The following is a 17,560-nucleotide window of genomic DNA, read 5'->3' on the forward strand; positions in this document are numbered from 1 at the left end:
CATCTTTGTGCACATGTGTTGTCAAGTGCTAAACCACAAGCAGCCCAGACACGTGTCGCTGAAGGTGCGGCCCACTTCCCGCCAGGGTGGGCCTGCCTGCCTCCACCCCCAGCGGGACCCCACAGTGCAGGCGCAGCAGGCAAGAGTCTGCTCAGGAAACAGCCGAGCACAGGCTTGAAAATCTTCTGGAGGACGTTAAGTACTTTGTGAACTTGCTATTCAGTCAGTTAAATGGACGGTGGTGTGATCTGCCTTAACAGGAGGGTGTTATGGAAGCTGTCACCGTGCCCAAAAAAGTGAAAACACTCACACACACACAGTCCCACACCTTAAACGATCAAACATTCACTGGAACATCACAGTGATGGGAGAGAAGCCTCAAGGAACCTGGGGATCGTGTTTGGCAGCTCAGCTGTGCCCGCAACAGCATCAGTCAGTGGGCAGAGCTGGGAGAAAGGATATGCAACCTGGGAGGGTAGGAACAAAAATAATCCCGCCAGAAAACAAGAGAGAACCAAGGTTTTAAAAAATGAAACCAAAAGGAAAGTTAGTGGAATCAACCATGAATTAAAACTGGCGTTCCAAAGAAAGGCAGGACACCCTCAAGGGCTTACAACTCCCCAGCCCGGGGCACCTCCTCGCAAACTTGCTGCACGAATCCGCCTCATTCTCGGTCATGGCCCAACTCCCCCGTGCTCTCCAAGATGCGCTGGCCCTGGGGACCCCTGGCCTCGCTGGAGGCCCTGAACGCAGCCTCAACCATGCCCATCGCGGTGAGACGTGCCCCTGCCAGGGCAGGTCAGCGGGAAGCAGCCTTCGCCTCTTCAGGACCAGGCGTGTAATGAAGCTGACGCCTCGCCTCCATATGGAAGGCCTGCGGGCTACCTCCAAGGTCATTGTTTAAATATAAACCAAGTTTTTAAAAATTAGAATGTTACGTTTATTGAACACAACTGAAATTTAGTGTGGAAAAGTGAAGCAAATACAACAGCATTTATACAGTGTATGAAAGGGCATCCTTTAACCCCCAGGCAGTGGGGATACACCTGGCTTCACCAAAAAGCTTGTATGCCGTTTAGTTTTAAACCGTATGTTAATACCATAACCAAGGATTTGGCAAAGATTTATTTTTTTCCTATCTCCAGCCTTTTAAAGCAGACAGAATAGTTTAGAATGCAGCTGATACTAAGAGCACAAAAAACTGAACCAGACTAAATTCCGCAATCTGGAGACGGGAGGAGACAGTGGTTGTCCAGGGGCTGCTGTCCAGAGTGGCGCTGACAGTCCCAGGGGGTCCGTCTGGTGCTGCCCGACCGCCCGGGGTGGGGACCGCTTGGCGCCGCCCGTGTCGCGGTGGATTCTACATGCCGCATACCAAAGCCAGCAGACACTCAGTGCTGAGGGCTGTCTGCAGCAGACAGACGCGTCCATCAAAGCGTCTGCAGCAGGGAGTAAGGCCACGTGTTTATTCAGGTGAAGCCTCAGGCAGTCCTCCTAGTGTCGGCATTCCTTCCCTCAAATAGTGTTTAACGCTATCAGTAATTCATTAAAATGCTACATACAACATAACTAGGTATTTTAAAATTATTTATACTTTGATATTTATAATATCTGAAGAAGGTTACTACCGAATTATTACAGTAGGTATTAATCAACGACATGCTCGTCGCTCGATCCCTAAGTGTGGCTGCGGGAGAGCGTGGTTTACTGTGTTTCACTGAGTTAGGAAGGCGGCGCTGCCAGAAGAAACGACTCGCAGGGCGGCCGCCCAGGACCAAGACAGCTGCTTCTGTGCGCTGTGCGGGGCATGGGCCCCCGCGGCGTGGGGACACCAGGCTAAAGCCTGCATCAGAACGTGCTGGTGGACGTTGTCAGGCGCCTTCCGATGTAGATCCTGACAGAGAAAGGAGGCGGTCGTTACAGGGCGGCGTGTCTCCCAGGGGCGCGCACTGCCGAGACAGCAGCTGATCGGCCCAGAAGGGGCCTGGCTGCCAACACTCAGTGGACACATGGGTCTCACTCTGATCAGCACACATTTCAGCATCCAATTTAGAAAAATCCAGCTGTGCTCTAACAGCTGTGCAACACATACCCTTGGCACACACGAAGGACAGCCCCTCCTGAGCTGAGAGCTCCCTCCTCACTTTCTGACCTAATCAGTCACCCACGGGACAGCTGACAACCCCAGGTTTATCAGCACATCTCACAGAAACCACTGCTGCATGGGACGCCCCAGGGAGCCCAGAACGGAGGGGCGCGGGGGGGCTGTCCGGGAGGAGGGCGGGGGGAGGACATCAAGGGCCTGAAGGCCAGCGGGGAGTCTCTGCAGAGCAAGGGGACAGGAGAGCTTGATCCTGACCCCTGTGAAGTCTGGGAGGGCAGACACACCTGCAGAAATCCACCCGGAAGTGAAGGCTGAAGCCTAACCCCGCCAGGCCCCAGAGGACCCAAATGCTGGTTCTGGACAAAGCTCCCTGCAGAGAGGAGCTCCCCAGAGGGGAAGGCGGGGCAGAGCCCAGAGCAGGGGCAGGGCTGTGGGCCAGGGCTCAGGAGGGTGGGTGGGGGCCCTGCTCCTGCCTCCCCGAGCCAGCAAGCCGGGCGTCTCCTCTGCCCCGTTCTCAGAGCCCGGGGCTCCAGCCCACATCAGAAGCCTGTCCTGACATCCAGTGGCCCAGTAGGCTGCCCAGGAGAAGCCCATCTGCCCGCATCACGACCGGGGAGACCAGAGCCCTCCACGTGCGAGCCGCCTCGGGGGCTCCCCGCTTCCCCACCTGTGCCCAAGGCCAGCACCGGCCCCGTGCGGGTGGCACTCACCCCAGCCCGATGGCCAGCAGGTGGGACAGCAGCAGCGACGGCAGGAAGACCTTGAGGAACTCCGCAGAGAAGATGCCGCCCTTCTTCATGACGCTCGTGTTGCGCATGCTGAGCGTGGGCGTGCGCTTTGGGTGCTTGAAGAGCAGGAATTCCCTGAGGGGAGAGGGCGGTCAGCGGGCGCCGGCACCCGGCCCCTGAGGCCCCCGTGGACGCAGACTCACTTGGCCGGGGGGACGTTCTCTGGCCGACTGGACCAATCCCAAATCCAGTCTGAGTTTTTCTTCAGGATGCTTTCGACCTCTTTCCTCCTCTCCATGTAGTCTTCCTCGGACTGTGGGGAGACGAGGTCGGTGAACCCGCTGCCTGGCTCGCCGCCCACCCCACACCCCCGTGGAGGGCCCACCGGACTCCAGAGGCCCTGAGCTGCAGGCACTGCCTCAGGGAGGGCACCGGCCAGTGGGGACACATGTTCACAGAGACACCGGCTGTGGTTCTGGGGGTAAAAGGAAAAACAGAAACCCCCGAAAAGGCCCCCAACAGGGATGTGCCTGAGCTGACGGCACACAGCACGCAGAGCAGATGCGCGTCCGCGTCTGGCGGGAGAAGAGAAAACTAGAAACCCGCGTGCACCCCTGGTCTCAGTGGCCTTAAAAATACATGTTACTAATAATATGTTAATTGAAGAGCTTTAAAAAGGTGCATTGCTTAGAATTTTAAAAACTGTGTACCTGATCATAGAATTCCTCTTTAAATTCAGAGGGGGAAATTATGGAAATACTCTAGAACACGGTACCAAAACCAACCAAACACCTGGACACAACAAAGCTGGGCTGGACCCCGCACATCCGGGAGCAGGCAGGCAGCACCCTGGAGAAGCCTGAGCACAAGGACTGCTGAGCCCCCGGGGCGGGACAGCCTGAGGAGTGCCCGGCAGGCAGCAGGGGGACCCAGGGGCACTGATAGAAGCTCGGGCCCCACAGCTCTCACAGTGAGGAAGGGAGCAGGCAGCCTTTCCCTTCTCCAGGGGATCTTCCTGACTCAGGAGTGCAACCAGGGTCTCCTGCACTTCAGGCGGATTCTTTACCAGCTGAGGCCCCAGGAAAGCAGGGCCCCCCAGGTTCCTAGATCCCGACACCCCTGAGCATCACAAGAGGCAGCAGGCAGGAAGATGGCCTGGCGAGGCCGCACTGGCCACTGGCCCAACCCAGGTCTGCAGAAAGGCAGCTCAGGGCCACAGCCCACCCTGCTCTCATGGACTTCCCCCCAACAGGGGCTACGGCCGCACCAAACTCAGAGATTCTTAAAGGAAACTCAGAAAACTGAGCTCAGCCTCCACCAGCCTGGTCAGCTCCTAACCCAAACCACACAAGCGCCAGTCAGCGAAGCCCGAGGCACGGTTTCTGGAAGCAACTAGTGCCATCGAGGAAGGGACAGCAGCAGTGCCGTCCCAATGGGGAGGCCCCGGGCAGGCCTCCAGACCCCCACGGGCCCCCACGGCCCCCTGCCACCTGCCCGCATCCCCTGGGAGGGCGTGTGGGGCAGACGGGGCCCTGGGCAGGCCTCCAGACCCCCACGGGCCCCCAAGGCTCCCCGCCACCTGCCCGCATCCCCTGGGAGGGCGTGTGGGGCAGACGGGGCCCTGGGCAGGCCTCCAGACCCCCACGGACCCCCACGGCCCCCTGCCACTCCCACCACTCTCCCCGCATCCCCCAGAAGGGCATGTGGGGCAGACGGGGCCCTGGGCAGGCCTCCAGACCCCCACGGGCCGCCACGGCTCCCTGCCACCCACCTGCATCCCCTGGGAGGGCGTGTGGGGCAGACGGGGCCCTGGGCAGGCCTCCAGACCCCCACAGGCCCCCACGGCTCCCCGCCACCCGCCCGCGTCCCCCGGGAGGGCATGTGGGGCAGACGGGGCCCCGGGCACACACCCTGAACCAAACGGCCCCACCGTCTCCGGTCCACTCTGTGAAGTGCTGGAGATGCCCCACCCCCCACAGCTGAGGGAAGGTCTGAGGAAGCACAAGTCGGCTTTCGGGCCGGGTCACCCAGTGCCCTGTACAGACAGATCACGAAGGCAGACCCTGTGCACCTTACCTGGGAGCTGTTCTTCTCTCCGAGGCTGTGCGTGTCTGTCTCAGAAGCTCTGTTAGTGTCCTGTGGGGTCTGTGAGCGGGGCGGGCTTGGGAGAAACAGCACACGTTCACCTTTCCGTCAGGACACACAGACCCCCCCACACACAGGGGACGGCGTCCCTGGAGAAGGAAGCGCTCCCGCCAACCCCAGCGGGGACCAGGGCCCAACAGTCACAGCAGCCCCCTGCCTTCTCAGCTGAACTTCTGCCCAGCAGGCAGCAGCCAGCCCCGGGGGGGACCAGGGTCGAGGAGTCACAGTGGCCCCCTGCCTTCTCAGCTGAGCTCTGACGCCCAGCAGGCAGAAGCAGGGACAGGACCCCAGGGGCGGTGTCCCCCCACCCGAGGGCAAAGGGCCCGCCGTCTGGGCGCTGGCTGAGGCCAGGGAGGCCCGCGGAGCCGTGCTGGGACACACACATTCGCCCACCTGTCGCAGTGGGAGCTCTTGGAGCTGCTCCGTCCGGATTCGTGCTGCGCGTCCAGCAGTATCTTTTCCATGTCGCCGTTATAAATAGAAACAGAGTCGGGAACACTGCTCCCGTTTCCGTTACTGCCGAAGTGTAATTCTACCCAGGAGCCTGACGGGGACGAGAGAAGAACCGGGTTGCAATTTTCCGCCCATCTCGGAGTCTGGTGCTAAGATACCAAGCTCACCCCATCTGTTTCAAGACGTGCCAGAGACTCCCACGGGCCCTCTGCCAGGAATCTGGCCGTAGCGCCCCCAGGCCCGGCTCAGGCCCTGTGCAGTTAGCCTCTGCAGGGACCCTCGGGAGCTGCACCCCAGACCATCTGCTCCGTCAGCAGAGGCCCTGTAGCCAGGACTCGCCCACACTCAGCTCTCAGAAGAAAAAGGCTCAACCAGTGCCTTGGGGACTTAGAAATTAAGGAAAGCTTTAAAATTTCCACATTCCAGCCTCACGTTCTGACCCTGAGGCCCCACAGATTGATGACCGATTACCAAGGCTTAGCACTTGATATATTCACCAGGGAAATGGCAGCTGAGCCGGGGGGCCCTCCGCTCACCGGGCCGAGCCCCTCCGGGCCCCCGTGAGGGGAGGGGTCCCCAGTCCAGGCGGGGCCAACATCCCGGCGGGGAGGCGGTGCTGCTGCTCCCGGCTGCGTGCTGTGGGGGCTGACATGGGGGCGAACTCAGGAGGAGGGCAGCATGGCGAGTGCACAGGAGGACGGGGTGGACACTAGAGAGCTCCTGAGGTAAGAAGGTCCGCCTGCGCTGCGGACCGGAGGCCCAGCCCGGTGGCCCCACAAGGCGCTGATGCCCGCTTCTCCGCGCTCAGCTGCCTGGCCGGCTGCCACAGGCTCTCACGTCTGAACCACGAGAGGCGCTGGGTGTGGGGAGCCCTGCTGTGCATCCAGTGCGGGACCACCGCGGCCCCGAGCAGAGCAGACCTCCGCGCCTCTGCCTGGGGACCAGGCCTGAGACGCAACTACCGCAGGGGCACAGATCGTCACCGCGGGGGGCGGGGCGGGGGGCCGGGTCGGCCGGCTTATTCAGCGCTGCTGCCTTCTCACGGGTTGGGCATTTTCCCACAGGCTTCCTGGCTGAGGGGAGAGCCTCTTTTCCGCGTCAGCTGTTGAAACCCGCTCCTCTCTTCTGCTGAGCAGTCCCTCTTTCTCCATCGAGCTCAATATTTGAGACACACAGCTTTCCTTTTTTTGGCCACATGGGAAGGCCCGCAGCACTGAGTCCAGCCTGACCACTGGCCACCGGGGCCCGCCGGCACACGCCTTTCTCCACCCCGTGTGATGCTGGCAACTGGAGAGACTGCCCTTCCACTCAGGTCTTCAGGTGAGAAGACGAAAAGTTCTTGCTTTTAATTCCGTCAAACCTGAGGCCACGAACGTCCACTGCACCGCCTCGCTCCGGGGCCCCGCCCGGCTGCACGTGTGAGCTGACGCGGTCAGCTTATTCCAGGCGGCCCTCTGCTGCCCGGCTCACTGACTGCACTGCCGCCCCGCCCTGGCCTCTCCCACCCCGGTCGCTCGAACCGCTCTCTTCCCGGCCCAGCACCGTCCACTGCGGGTCACGGTCCAGCCTTCCCAGGTAGGGGGCTTTTATATCAATAACCAGTTTCCCAGCTCCAGCGCGCGCGGTCCAGCAGTTTGGTTTTGACACTACCTGTAGTGGTCTTGGAGAAGGCAATGGCACCCCACTCCAGTGCTCTTGCCTGGAGAATCCCAGGGACGGAGGAGTCTGGTAGGCTCCAGTCCATGGGATCACTAAGAGTCAGACATGAGTGAGCGACTTCACTTTCACTTTTCACTTTCATGCATTGGAGAAGGAAATGGCAACCCACTCCAGTGTTCTTGCCTGGAGAATCCCAGGGACGGGGAGCCTGGTGGGCTGCCGTCTATGGGGTCGCACAGAGTCGGACACGACTGAAGTGATTTAGTAGTAGTAGCAGTAGTGGTCTCAGTACCACAAGACTGTCCCTGCAGGGGACACCTCAAACGCCCGAGAGACCAAGAATTCAGGGGTTCCCACAACCCTCCCTCGTCAGCAACTCCTTGGGACAAGTCACAGAAGTCAGGACCACACCGTGCTTGCACGAGTGCCTTCTCAGAGGGCAGGCATGCAGGCAGTGGTGGGAGACGGCAGTTCTACGCCCTTGCCCAGTACATCCTGTAACCCAGCCTCAGCGCCCCTCCCCAGGCAGGCTTGGGGAGGGCGAGTGCTGAGTTTCTGCCCATCCCCACCCCACCCTGAGGCTACCGAGGACCTCGGCAGTCACATCACTAGCACAGACTCAATTGTTTTCCAAAGATCTCAAGAAAGTCCAAGGGTTCTTAGAGCCGAGCTGTGGATCTGGAACCAGGGACAAAGATTAAATATATTTTTCAAATTAAAATATAATGGGCATACAGCACTGTAGTTTCAGGGCTTCCCTGGTGGTCCAGTCGTTAAGAAACCACTCTGCAATTCAAGGGACACAGGTTCCATCCCTGGTCCAGGAAGATCCCACATCCCCCAAAGCAACTAAGCCCACGGGCCTCAACTACCAAGCCCATGCGCCACAGCCCAGGAGCCACGGCTCCCAAAGCCCTGGAGGCCTGGGGTCCGCACTCCACAAGAGAAGACACCGCAGGAAGGAGTCCACCCACTGCAACGAAGAGGAGCCCTGCTCGCTGCAACCAGAGAAAACCCAAGTGCAGCAGCAAAGAACCAGCACAGCCACAAGACAGAGTGTTTTTCAAAAAAAACAACAACACGATGAGTTTCAGGCACATGCTTAGATTCCACTCCAGACTCCACGGAGATTGGAACCATCTCACTCAAAGTGTTGGGCATCCTTTAGAAAGACCTCTACGCAGGCTGTCTACAGCGGAGCTCTGTCTACAGCACAGCTCAGAGGCTGTGATACACTAACGGACCAGAGTTTATGATTAACCTGCAGCAACTGCACAGGGGAGCAGCTCCCTGGAAAATGAAGACCAGGGGCCATTAATCTTCTTTCACCTGCAGTTAAGCTCACTCACCTTTCTAAGCAAGAAAGAGTGGTTTCAGGTTGCTTTGTTGTTATTTCGTCGCTAGGTCATGTTCCTCTCTCTGCGACCCCATGGACTATAGCCAGGCTCCTCTGTCCATGGGATTCTCCAGGTGAGAAGACTGGAGTGGAAGCCGTTTCCTTCTCCCAGGATCTCCCCAGCCCAGGGACCGAACCTGCCACGTCTCCTGCATTGCAGGCGGGTTCTCTACTGCCAAGCCACCAGGGAAGCCCTCGAGTTGCCTTACAACCTCAGATCACTTCCTCAGAACCCCAAACAGCCTGTGAGGTAGTCAGGCCGCGGGAAAAGGGGCGGTGGTTGCTGACCCAGGCGAGTCTCGCCCTGACTCAGGCCACTGCCACACTGACCTGTAATTCACACTAACAAGACACAGGGCAGGTGGACTGGGCAAATGAGATGGGCGGAGAGCCTAGGCCAATGCCCCGTCACTGCAGAAGAGAATTACAAACCGACACGATATGCCATGTCTTCCTTTTGTTTAAAAAAACTTCCTGTGACCCCCAGGATACTTGATCCCAAAAGAAGGAAAGCCCACATCTTGAATGAGACGATTCGTGGGCCCCCAAAAGATCTGTAACCACAATGCTGTCCCGTCTTCCAGCTCTGGAGAGGCCACAGGAATGACCCAGACACAACCACTTACTGGCTGGGCCACAAATGCCATGAATTCAGCTGACCTCAACTGCTAGTAACTGGGCACAAGCTGTGATCACATGTAGAGTGTTAAAACAGTTCCCTGAGCCACTGCTCGGCAGGCCGGGTGGTTGACTAAGCTTTCAGTTTACCCCAGCCTGAAAACAGATAATGACAACTGTCTTTCTTTAACTTGTGGAGCCTGACCCTATCAACTAACCCAACACAGCACCCATGCTTTATATCCTGAGTATTCCGCACAGTTTCTCACCGTCCCTGCCTGCACTGTGAGGCTCCCTGCTCCTGGCTCCAGGCCAACAGCCCTCTCCAGCACCCCTGGCAGAGCACCCCACAACCCAGTCTGGGGCAACATGTCACAACCCTGGCTCTGGAGGACCACCTCTTGTGCTTTCCCTGTTCTCCAGCAGTCTCACTCACCAGCCGGAAAATCCTGATTTGGAATGCTACAACAGAACCCTGGTACCCTTACTTTGAGAAAACCACAATGGTGACGGTGGGCAGCCAGGGTTGAAAACTACAGGGGCATGACCTACACGATGCTGGGGTCAATGTCCTGGGGTCTTTGGGACAGGTGGGACCCTGAGGACAGCCCTGGGGTGGCGCAGGGGCTACGCCTGGAGGCAAGGACCACCCTTGGGAAAGCTTCTTCCCTAGGAGAGGTGGGACTTAAGAAATCCCAGTTTTTAAGAGTTTCTTGAGTGAGGCAGTACAGGAACCAGAGGCTTGACGTCTGAACAGGACCCGGTGGACCCCCCTTCCTTCTGCCTGCCTGAGGCCTCTGTCACCAAAGCCCGAGGAGCCTGGCGCCCTAAGAGCCCAACTGCTGTCACCTGCCTGCCATGGGCTTCGCCTCACCTCTCGCCTCACTGTGGCCATCTGAAATGCACAGAGCGGGCCAGGGTCTCATTGCCGGAAACCCCTTCCCTCTCAAAGTGCAGGACACGAGACGTGCACGTCCTGTGCCTATTCATGCACTGCACCTTCATCCACGGTGGGGGCCTGTGACAACACCACCCTCTGACTGGCTGCAGAGAGACCAGCAGGTGAAGAAGTGGGGGCCATCTCGGGGTAAGCCGGTGCCACCTGATGGCACTGATCCCCACTCAGCACAGCACTGGGCGGGGGGAGGGGGGGGCGCGCCTCTGGGAAGTTAAGTCTCGCACCCCCTCGAATGATGCTGCAAGATAATATTACAAAACTCCACCTTCCCCCTGCACGTTAGGGGTTGTTTATCTGAGACAGGAAAGGCATCTAGGACATCCTGCTGCTGGTCAACAGCTTTAACCAGAACGGACCAGGGAGCAGAGGCTGCTCGTCAACAGCTCTAACCAGAGCGGACCGGAGAGCAGAGGCTGCCCGTCAACAGCTTTAACCAGAGCAGACCAGGGAGCAGAGGCTGCAGGACTCAGGGAAAGCATCTGGCCAGAGACAAGCAGAGGGGAGAGCGTTGGCCTTTGTCTTGCCTCAGCGATCAACTGCTCCGAGTTCTTTCCGAGGTAAACAAGAGGTAATCAAATCAAAACTGAGCCCAGGGCAAGTGTCGGCCCAGCCACCAATCCCGGCCCGGATTCGGTTTCCCAGGGCGGCGGGGCCCACGTGATCCCTCCCACACTGGCCAGAGGCTCGAGTGCCCTGCTGCACGTACCCCTGACCGCGGCCCAAAGACTCCTCGACAGTTTCCACTCACCGTGTAACCGTCTTTTTATAGAATACACAAAACCGAGGAGCAAACCTTTTAACCCATGAGCTGGCACTCTGCGTTGCCAATGACTCAGCAGTTGGGTCTGCCAACCCAGGACTGGCGACGAAGCCGCTCTGGACACTGCGGACTCTTCGGACCAATGCAGCCACTAAGGGAACACACCACGGTGGGAGCGGAGTAGTCTGCTAACAGGGCTGACCTGAAGGCGGTTCATCAAACACTCTTTAGATCTTTTTTAAGGCAAAGATTCAGTCCCTTTATCTATCTCAAAGAAAATAGCCCATGTCGAAATTTAAGAAAAGATTATAGGATTTCTAGGCTGTGACTGCAGTTTCACAATATACGACGAATTTGGCCAAGTCTTGGCGAGTAAAACACTGTTTTAACGAATACAGAAAATTAATGGCTCAAATTCAGGCAGTGTGATGATTTTTAAATCTTAATGAACCTTTAAAATTCTCTACGGGGTCCACGGTCCTCTCCGAACCTTATTTACGCACTCCCGCGTCCCACTTAACTCTTGCCTCAGGAAAATAAAGGTCGGCGCTCGGCCCCTCCTCCAGCCGCGGCCGGAGCGGGGGTCCAGGCCGCCCCCCGTCCGGTTCCGGGGGCGGGTGTCCGCTCGGGAGTCTGCAGCGCGGTCAGCTGCCCCGTGTCCCCCGGCAGGCCAGCCCGCGACCCCGGACGAGCGATCGTGAAGGACGGCGCGGCCGGCGCGACCCCCGCCGCTTCCCCTCAGGCCGCCCTGCCCCGAGTCCCAGAGCGCGTCCTCCCCAGTCTCCCCGGGCCGGTACCGGCACCGAAACCAGCACCGAGGTGCGCCTCAGAAGACCAGGCACCCGCGGGTCCGGCCGCCCGGACGCGGAGACCCGCGCCCGGGCGCCCGGGGGTCCTCTCCGCAGGCCGCCCCCTCCCGCGGGCCCCTCGCCGCAGGCCCCCAGCCCGGGCCCGGCCCCCGCTCACCGTGCAGGCTCTCCTCCTGCAGCCCGGGGCTCTCGCTCTGCGACATGATGGCGGGGCTAGGGCGCCGCGGCCGGCGGGTCGGGGTCTGCGGGCGCGCCAAGGGAGCGCAGGGGCCGGAGCACCTTGGGCGGCGGACGAAACGTCGTCGGCGCGCTGCCCCGACTGACTGACGGCGGTGGCCGACGCAAAGCAAATAAGCGGCAGCACCGCCCATTAGCCGCGGGGCGGGGCCTGCGCGTGCGCGAGGCGCGGGGCGCGTGCGGCGCGTGCGACGCGTGCGCGAGGCGGGGGCGGGCCGGGGCGGGGACGCCTGAGGGGCGGACCGCGCGTGCGCGAGGCGGGGGCAGGGCGGGGCGGGGGCGCCTGAGGAGCGCGCCGCGCGTGCGCAGCCGGAGCGCGGGGGGGGAGGGGGGTCCGCGCGTGCGCAATCGGGGCGCGGCGCGGGAGTCCGGCAGGTACGCGCGGGACGTGCGGGAGCCGCCTAGAAACTGAGGCGGGCGGCGGACCGGGCCTGGCGGGGCGGCTCGGCCCGGCGATGCAGCCTGAGGCTTGGTTGCCGGGGAGGGGCCGGCAGGCTGACCGTAAAGCTGCTGGTAGAGCCGGGCCGGTGCCTGTGGCCCCTGCCCCTCAGACGCGACGCCGGGAGGGGCCGGCCCTCAGCTGCGGTGACCACCCGCCGTCCCGCAGGCCGGCTGCCAGTAGGACGGTGTCTGCGGCGGCCACCCTTCGGCCCCCGTGACGGGCGGCCCCCAGTCCCTGAGGACGAGCCCGAGGAAGCCAGACGTGACCAATCACAGCCCCCAGCCCCGCCTCCGAGGGCCCGCCCTGGGTCTGTGCAAACGTGGGGCCCCTGCTTTCCCTTGGGGGTCTTTTTTCTGGGTGAGGACGCTCCTAAGGGCCGTTGGTCTTCCCGGCTCTCTCTCCGGCTGGGGAAGCGCCGGCCTTCTTTCAGCTGGACCCTCAATCCTACCTGCTCACCGTGCATTCACCAAAGCCTACCCCAGCGCTGCGCTATGCTAGAGGGGACGGCCTGGGTGGCAGCAAGCAGCACCCAGCAGAGAACAAATTAAAAAGCCCCGCGGACCTCCGGCTCGCCCCGCCTCCCCCGCAGCGCCCCTCCCCGCCTGGTCCTCCGTTCCAGGGAGCTGCCTGCCCTCGAACGCTGCCCATATGGAGCCTTTCAGTCCCTGAACACCTTCTATTTCCTGACTCAAGTCTTCTTCAGTTTACAGGGCTTGCTCATCTTTTTTCAGATGTATCCCTATTCATATTTTTATAATGTTGTAATTACCGTTGTTGTATTTTGTTCGGTTGCTTACTGACGTGTGCTTAGTCCCGCAGTTGTGTCCGACTCTGTGACCCCATGGACTGTAGCCAGGCTCCTCTGTCCTTGGGATTCTCCAGGTAAGAATATCGGAGTGGGTTGCCATTCCCTCCTCCAGGGGATCTTCCCCACCCAGGGATCCAACCCAGGTCTCCCGCACTGCAGGTCGATTTTTCACTGACTGAGCCGCCGGGAAGCCTCTGATATAGAAAATTTGTGTGTATTGTCGCAACCTGATAAGCTCACTGAAATCTACAGATTTTCTAAGTCCTCTGAAGTCTTTATAGGCAATTACCTGGAAGTACTCAAATGAAAATGTTTCTTATTGCACCTGGTTTTCCCTCCCAGTGTGGAGACTTCCACAACTCCCACCGAGTTCTATCACTGGGAGGCTGCCAGGAGAGGGAGAGAGGCCTGAGGCTTAGAGATTGAGATTGACAGCATCCCTGTAAAGTAACCTACCTTTGAGAGGGTTAGGGTTAGGGGTGGGATAGTTTCCCGGGTGGCAAAGAACTTGCCTGCCATTCCAGGCTTAAGAGACGTGGGTTCCATCCCTGGGTCGAGAAGAGCCCCTGGAGTAGGGCATGGCAACCCACTCCAGTATTCTTGCCTGGAGAAGCCCATGGATAGAGGAGCCTGGTGGGCTGCAGTCCATGGGGTCGCATAGAGTTGGACATGACTTAGTGACTGAGCACAGTGCAGCACAGTCTACCCTGGGGAAGCCCAAGGAGCCCCAGGTCAGAGTTGGTGGTTCAAGAAAAATGGAAGTGGGGAGTGGAAAAGCAAACTCAGTGATTGAAGATGTTTCCCGGTCCTGCTCTCACTTCCCTGCCCTGAAAAAGCAGTCTGGCTTTTGAGGCAGTGCTCATCAAACTTTTTGCTCCTATAGTCCCTGAAAAACTTGGAAAAATTCTTCCTTTCATACTTCAAGTGGACATCTAAGTTTTGCATCATAAATGTAAATGCTTGTGAAGGATGTTATTTCTGACATACTGTATTTTTAATCAAACTTTTTATCAGTTCGGTTCAGTCGCTCAATTGTGTCCGACTCTTTGTGACCCCATGGACTGCAGCACACCAGGCCTCCCTGTCCATCACCAACTCCCAGAGCCTGCTCAAACTCATGTCCATCAAGTCAGTGATGCCATCCAACCAACCATCTCATCCTCTGTCAGCCCCTTCTCCTCCTGCCTTCAATCTTGCCCAGCATCAGGGTCTTTTCCAGTGAGTCAGTTCTTCACATCAGGTGGCCAAAGTATTGGAGTTTCAGCTTCAGCATCAGTCCTTCCAGTGAATATTCAGGACTGATTTTCTTTAGGATGGACTGGTTGGATCTCCTTGCTATTCAAGGGACTCTCAAGAGTCTTCTCCAACACCACAGTTCAAAAGCATCAGTTCTTCTGCGCTCAGCTTTCTTTATAGTCCAACTCTCACATCCATTGATACATGACTATGGAAAAACCATAGCTTTGACTAGATGGACCTTTGTTGGCAAAGTAATGTCTCTGCTTTTTAATATGCTGTCTAGGTTGGTCATAACTTTCCTTGCAAGGAAGAAGCATCTTTTAATTTCATGGCTGCAGTCACCATCTGCAGTGATTTTGGAGCCCCAAGAAATAAAGTCTGTCACTGTTTTTAATGTTTCCCCATCTATTTGCCATACAGTGATGGGACCAGATGCCATGATTTTAGTTTTCTGAGTATTGAGTTTTAAGCCAACTTTTTCACTCTCCTCTTTCACCTTCATCAAGAGGCTCTTTAGTTCCTCTTCACTTTCTGCCATAAGGGTGGTGTCATCTGCATATCTGAGGTTATTGATATTTCTCCCGGCAATCTTGATTCCAGCTTGTGCTTCTTCCAGCCCAGCGTTTCTCATGATGTACTCTGCATATAAGGTAAATAAGCGGGGTGACAGTATACAGCCTTGACGTACTCCTTTCCCTATCTGGAACCAGTCTCTTGTTTCATGTCCAGTTCTAACTGTTGCTTCCTGACCTGCATACAGATTTCTCAAGAGGCAGGTCAAGTTATGACACTTTTTGAAAAATATTTATTTGGCTGCACTGGGTCTTAGTTGGAGCCTGAAAGAGCTTTATTTGCAGCATGTGAACTCTTAGTTATGGCACATGGAATCTAGTTCCCTCATCAGGGCTCAAACGAGGGCCCTCTGCATTGGGAGTGCAGAGTCTTAGCCACTGGACCTCTAGGGAAGTTACGCATCACACTTTTAAAGGTATACAGTGGCTACTAACTACCAAAACAAGTTTATTTTCTCATGAGGCAATTTGAATATGCATTGGTAATTATCCTTTAACAAATTTTATATCTTTTATTTGTCTTCTTGTACTTGTATATCAGTTTCACTTTCTCCTTAAAAATTTATCATACTGTAATCTTTTCAGTGCTTCCCTTGTGGCTCTGCGGTAAAGAACCCACCTGCCAATGCAGGAAATGTGGGTTCGATCCCTGGGTTAGGGAGATCCTTTGGAGAAGGAATGGCAACCCACTCCAGTATTCTTGCCTGGGAAATCTCATGAACAGAGGAGCCTGGCGGGCTACAGTCCATGGGGTCAAAAGAGTTGGACACGGCTGAGCACACACAGACTACCTTTTTACTTTGGAAAGTCTTTCATTGATCACCCTATCATTTTTCTGTCAGATGACCGTGGGCGTACATTTAAATGTAATAAAAGATATTTCTTAGGACCCTAAGGCTCTTTAAAAATTTCTTTTTGATAAGCTTGTCATTCTGATGGTCAGCATTTCACAGTTCAACATAATAACAAATTTCAAATCTTGGTAAAATGAGACAGGTACAGCAGCATTCAATCCAGAGTATTCCTTTTTACAGCTGTAACTCCTGAGAAGCCTCGGTCACATAAACAAGTGAGAGCAGAAAGTACCGTGGGTTTGTGTGAGTGTTAACAGCCCTGACTCAGTTCTCAGAACCCCGTGAGTTATATACCAAAGGTCACATGTTGATCTTTCACCAAAAAATTATGCTAATTGAGCTCTCTTCAAGTCTGTTGAAACTTAAAGAATTAGAATTACTGACTTGCTGAAGGAGTCATCAGCTCCTACAAACATTCACATTGTCAGCAAAAAGGAACACATTTCAAATTGTCCCTCGGGAGCTCCTGAAAGTTTGCACAGCTCAGGGCAAAACCCCACAGCATCTAACGGATTGGAGTGGGAACAGATGATGGTCGAAGAGGGTGGGCAGAAACTGTTCAAAGGCAGATCACTTTTTGGAAAGAAATTGATTTCCTTCAAACTATCTGCCTCTCCCTCCTTGATAAGTCTTTACACGTACCCAGCTGCACCCCAGCTTGAAAACACGGCTCAGGATGTTAACCAAAGCCCTTCTCAAGCTGGCCTCAGTGAAGGGGAGGGGAGGAAGTAGGCAGGGCAGGCCTCCCCAGTCAGGCACCCTGACAAGTGTGGCAGACTAGGGGGCTGGGAGAAGGGCAACAGGAAGTGCTGAGGCTCTGTTTTCCCTTCTAGGGTAGTGGACACCAGAAAGTGCTGTCTAAAGCTTATGGAATCAGAAATAGATACTTTATTATTTTTAGAAAACCTAAAGAGAAAACTTAAGTAAAAATCAACAACCTCAGATATGCAGATGACACCACCCTTATAGCAGAAAGTGAAGAGGAACTAGAGAGCCTCTTGATGAAAGTTAAAGAGGAGAGTGAAAAAGCTGGCTTAAAACTCAACATTCAAAAAACTAAGACAATGGCATCCAGTCTCATCACTTCATGGCAAATAGATGGGAAAACAGTGGAAACAGTGACAGACTTTCTTTTCTTGGGCTCCAAAATCAGTACAGATGGTGACTGCAGCCATGAAATTAAATGATGCTTGCTCCTTGGAAGAAAAGCTATAACCAACCTAGATAGCGTATTAAAAAGCAGAGATATTACTTTGCTGACAAAGGTCATCTACTCAAAGCTATGGTTTTTCCATAAGTCATGTGAGATGTGAGAGCTGGACTGTAAAGAAAACTGAGCTTGGAAGAGCTGATGCTTTTGAACTGTGGTGTTGGAGAAGACTCTTGAGAGTCCCTTGGACTGCAAGGAGGTCAAACCAGTCAATCCTAAAGGAAATTAGTCCTGAATATTCATTGGAAGGACTGATGCTGAAGCTGAAACTCCAATACTTTGGCCACCTGATGGGAAGAACTGACTCATTGGAAAAGACCCTGATGCTGAGAAAGATTGAGGCAAGAGAAGGGGATGACAGAGGATGAGATGGGTGGATGGCATCACTGACTTGATGGACATGAGATTGAGCAAGCTCTAGGAGTTGGCAATGGACAGGGAGGCCTGACATGCTGCAGTCCATAGGGTCGCAAAGAATCAGACACGACTGAGTAAGTGAACTGAACTGGCCAAAGCCAGTGGAGGACATTCTATATAACCTGGAAATGATGAAAAAGCCTCAGGTGTG

The 17,560-nt window shown here is 56.3% G+C and overlaps 1 protein-coding gene across 2 annotated transcripts; it reads right to left on the bottom strand.

Annotated features, from left to right (window-relative positions):
* Positions 1-916: 916 nt before the first annotated feature.
* On the bottom strand, positions 917-12,008 carry BNIP3 (BCL2 interacting protein 3). 2 transcript variants are annotated; one of them, XM_061403871.1, is made up of 6 exons: positions 11,788-12,008; positions 5,371-5,521; positions 4,909-4,993; positions 3,036-3,145; positions 2,815-2,967; positions 917-1,894 (listed from the first exon to the last, which is right to left on the bottom strand). In XM_061403871.1, the coding sequence occupies exons 1-6, from the start codon at positions 11,999-12,001 to the stop codon at positions 1,849-1,851; spliced, it is 759 nt and encodes a 252-aa protein (XP_061259855.1). In that variant the 5' UTR covers positions 12,002-12,008; the 3' UTR covers positions 917-1,848. The 2 variants fall into 2 exon arrangements, with proteins under 2 accessions (XP_061259855.1, XP_061259856.1); XM_061403872.1 differs by lacking the exon at positions 11,788-12,008 and adding an exon at positions 7,081-7,189.
* Positions 12,009-17,560: the final 5,552 nt, after the last annotated feature.

The sequence above is a fragment of the Bos javanicus genome, chromosome 26 (genome assembly GCF_032452875.1).
Source record: "Bos javanicus breed banteng chromosome 26, ARS-OSU_banteng_1.0, whole genome shotgun sequence".
NCBI lineage: Eukaryota > Metazoa > Chordata > Mammalia > Artiodactyla > Bovidae > Bos > Bos javanicus.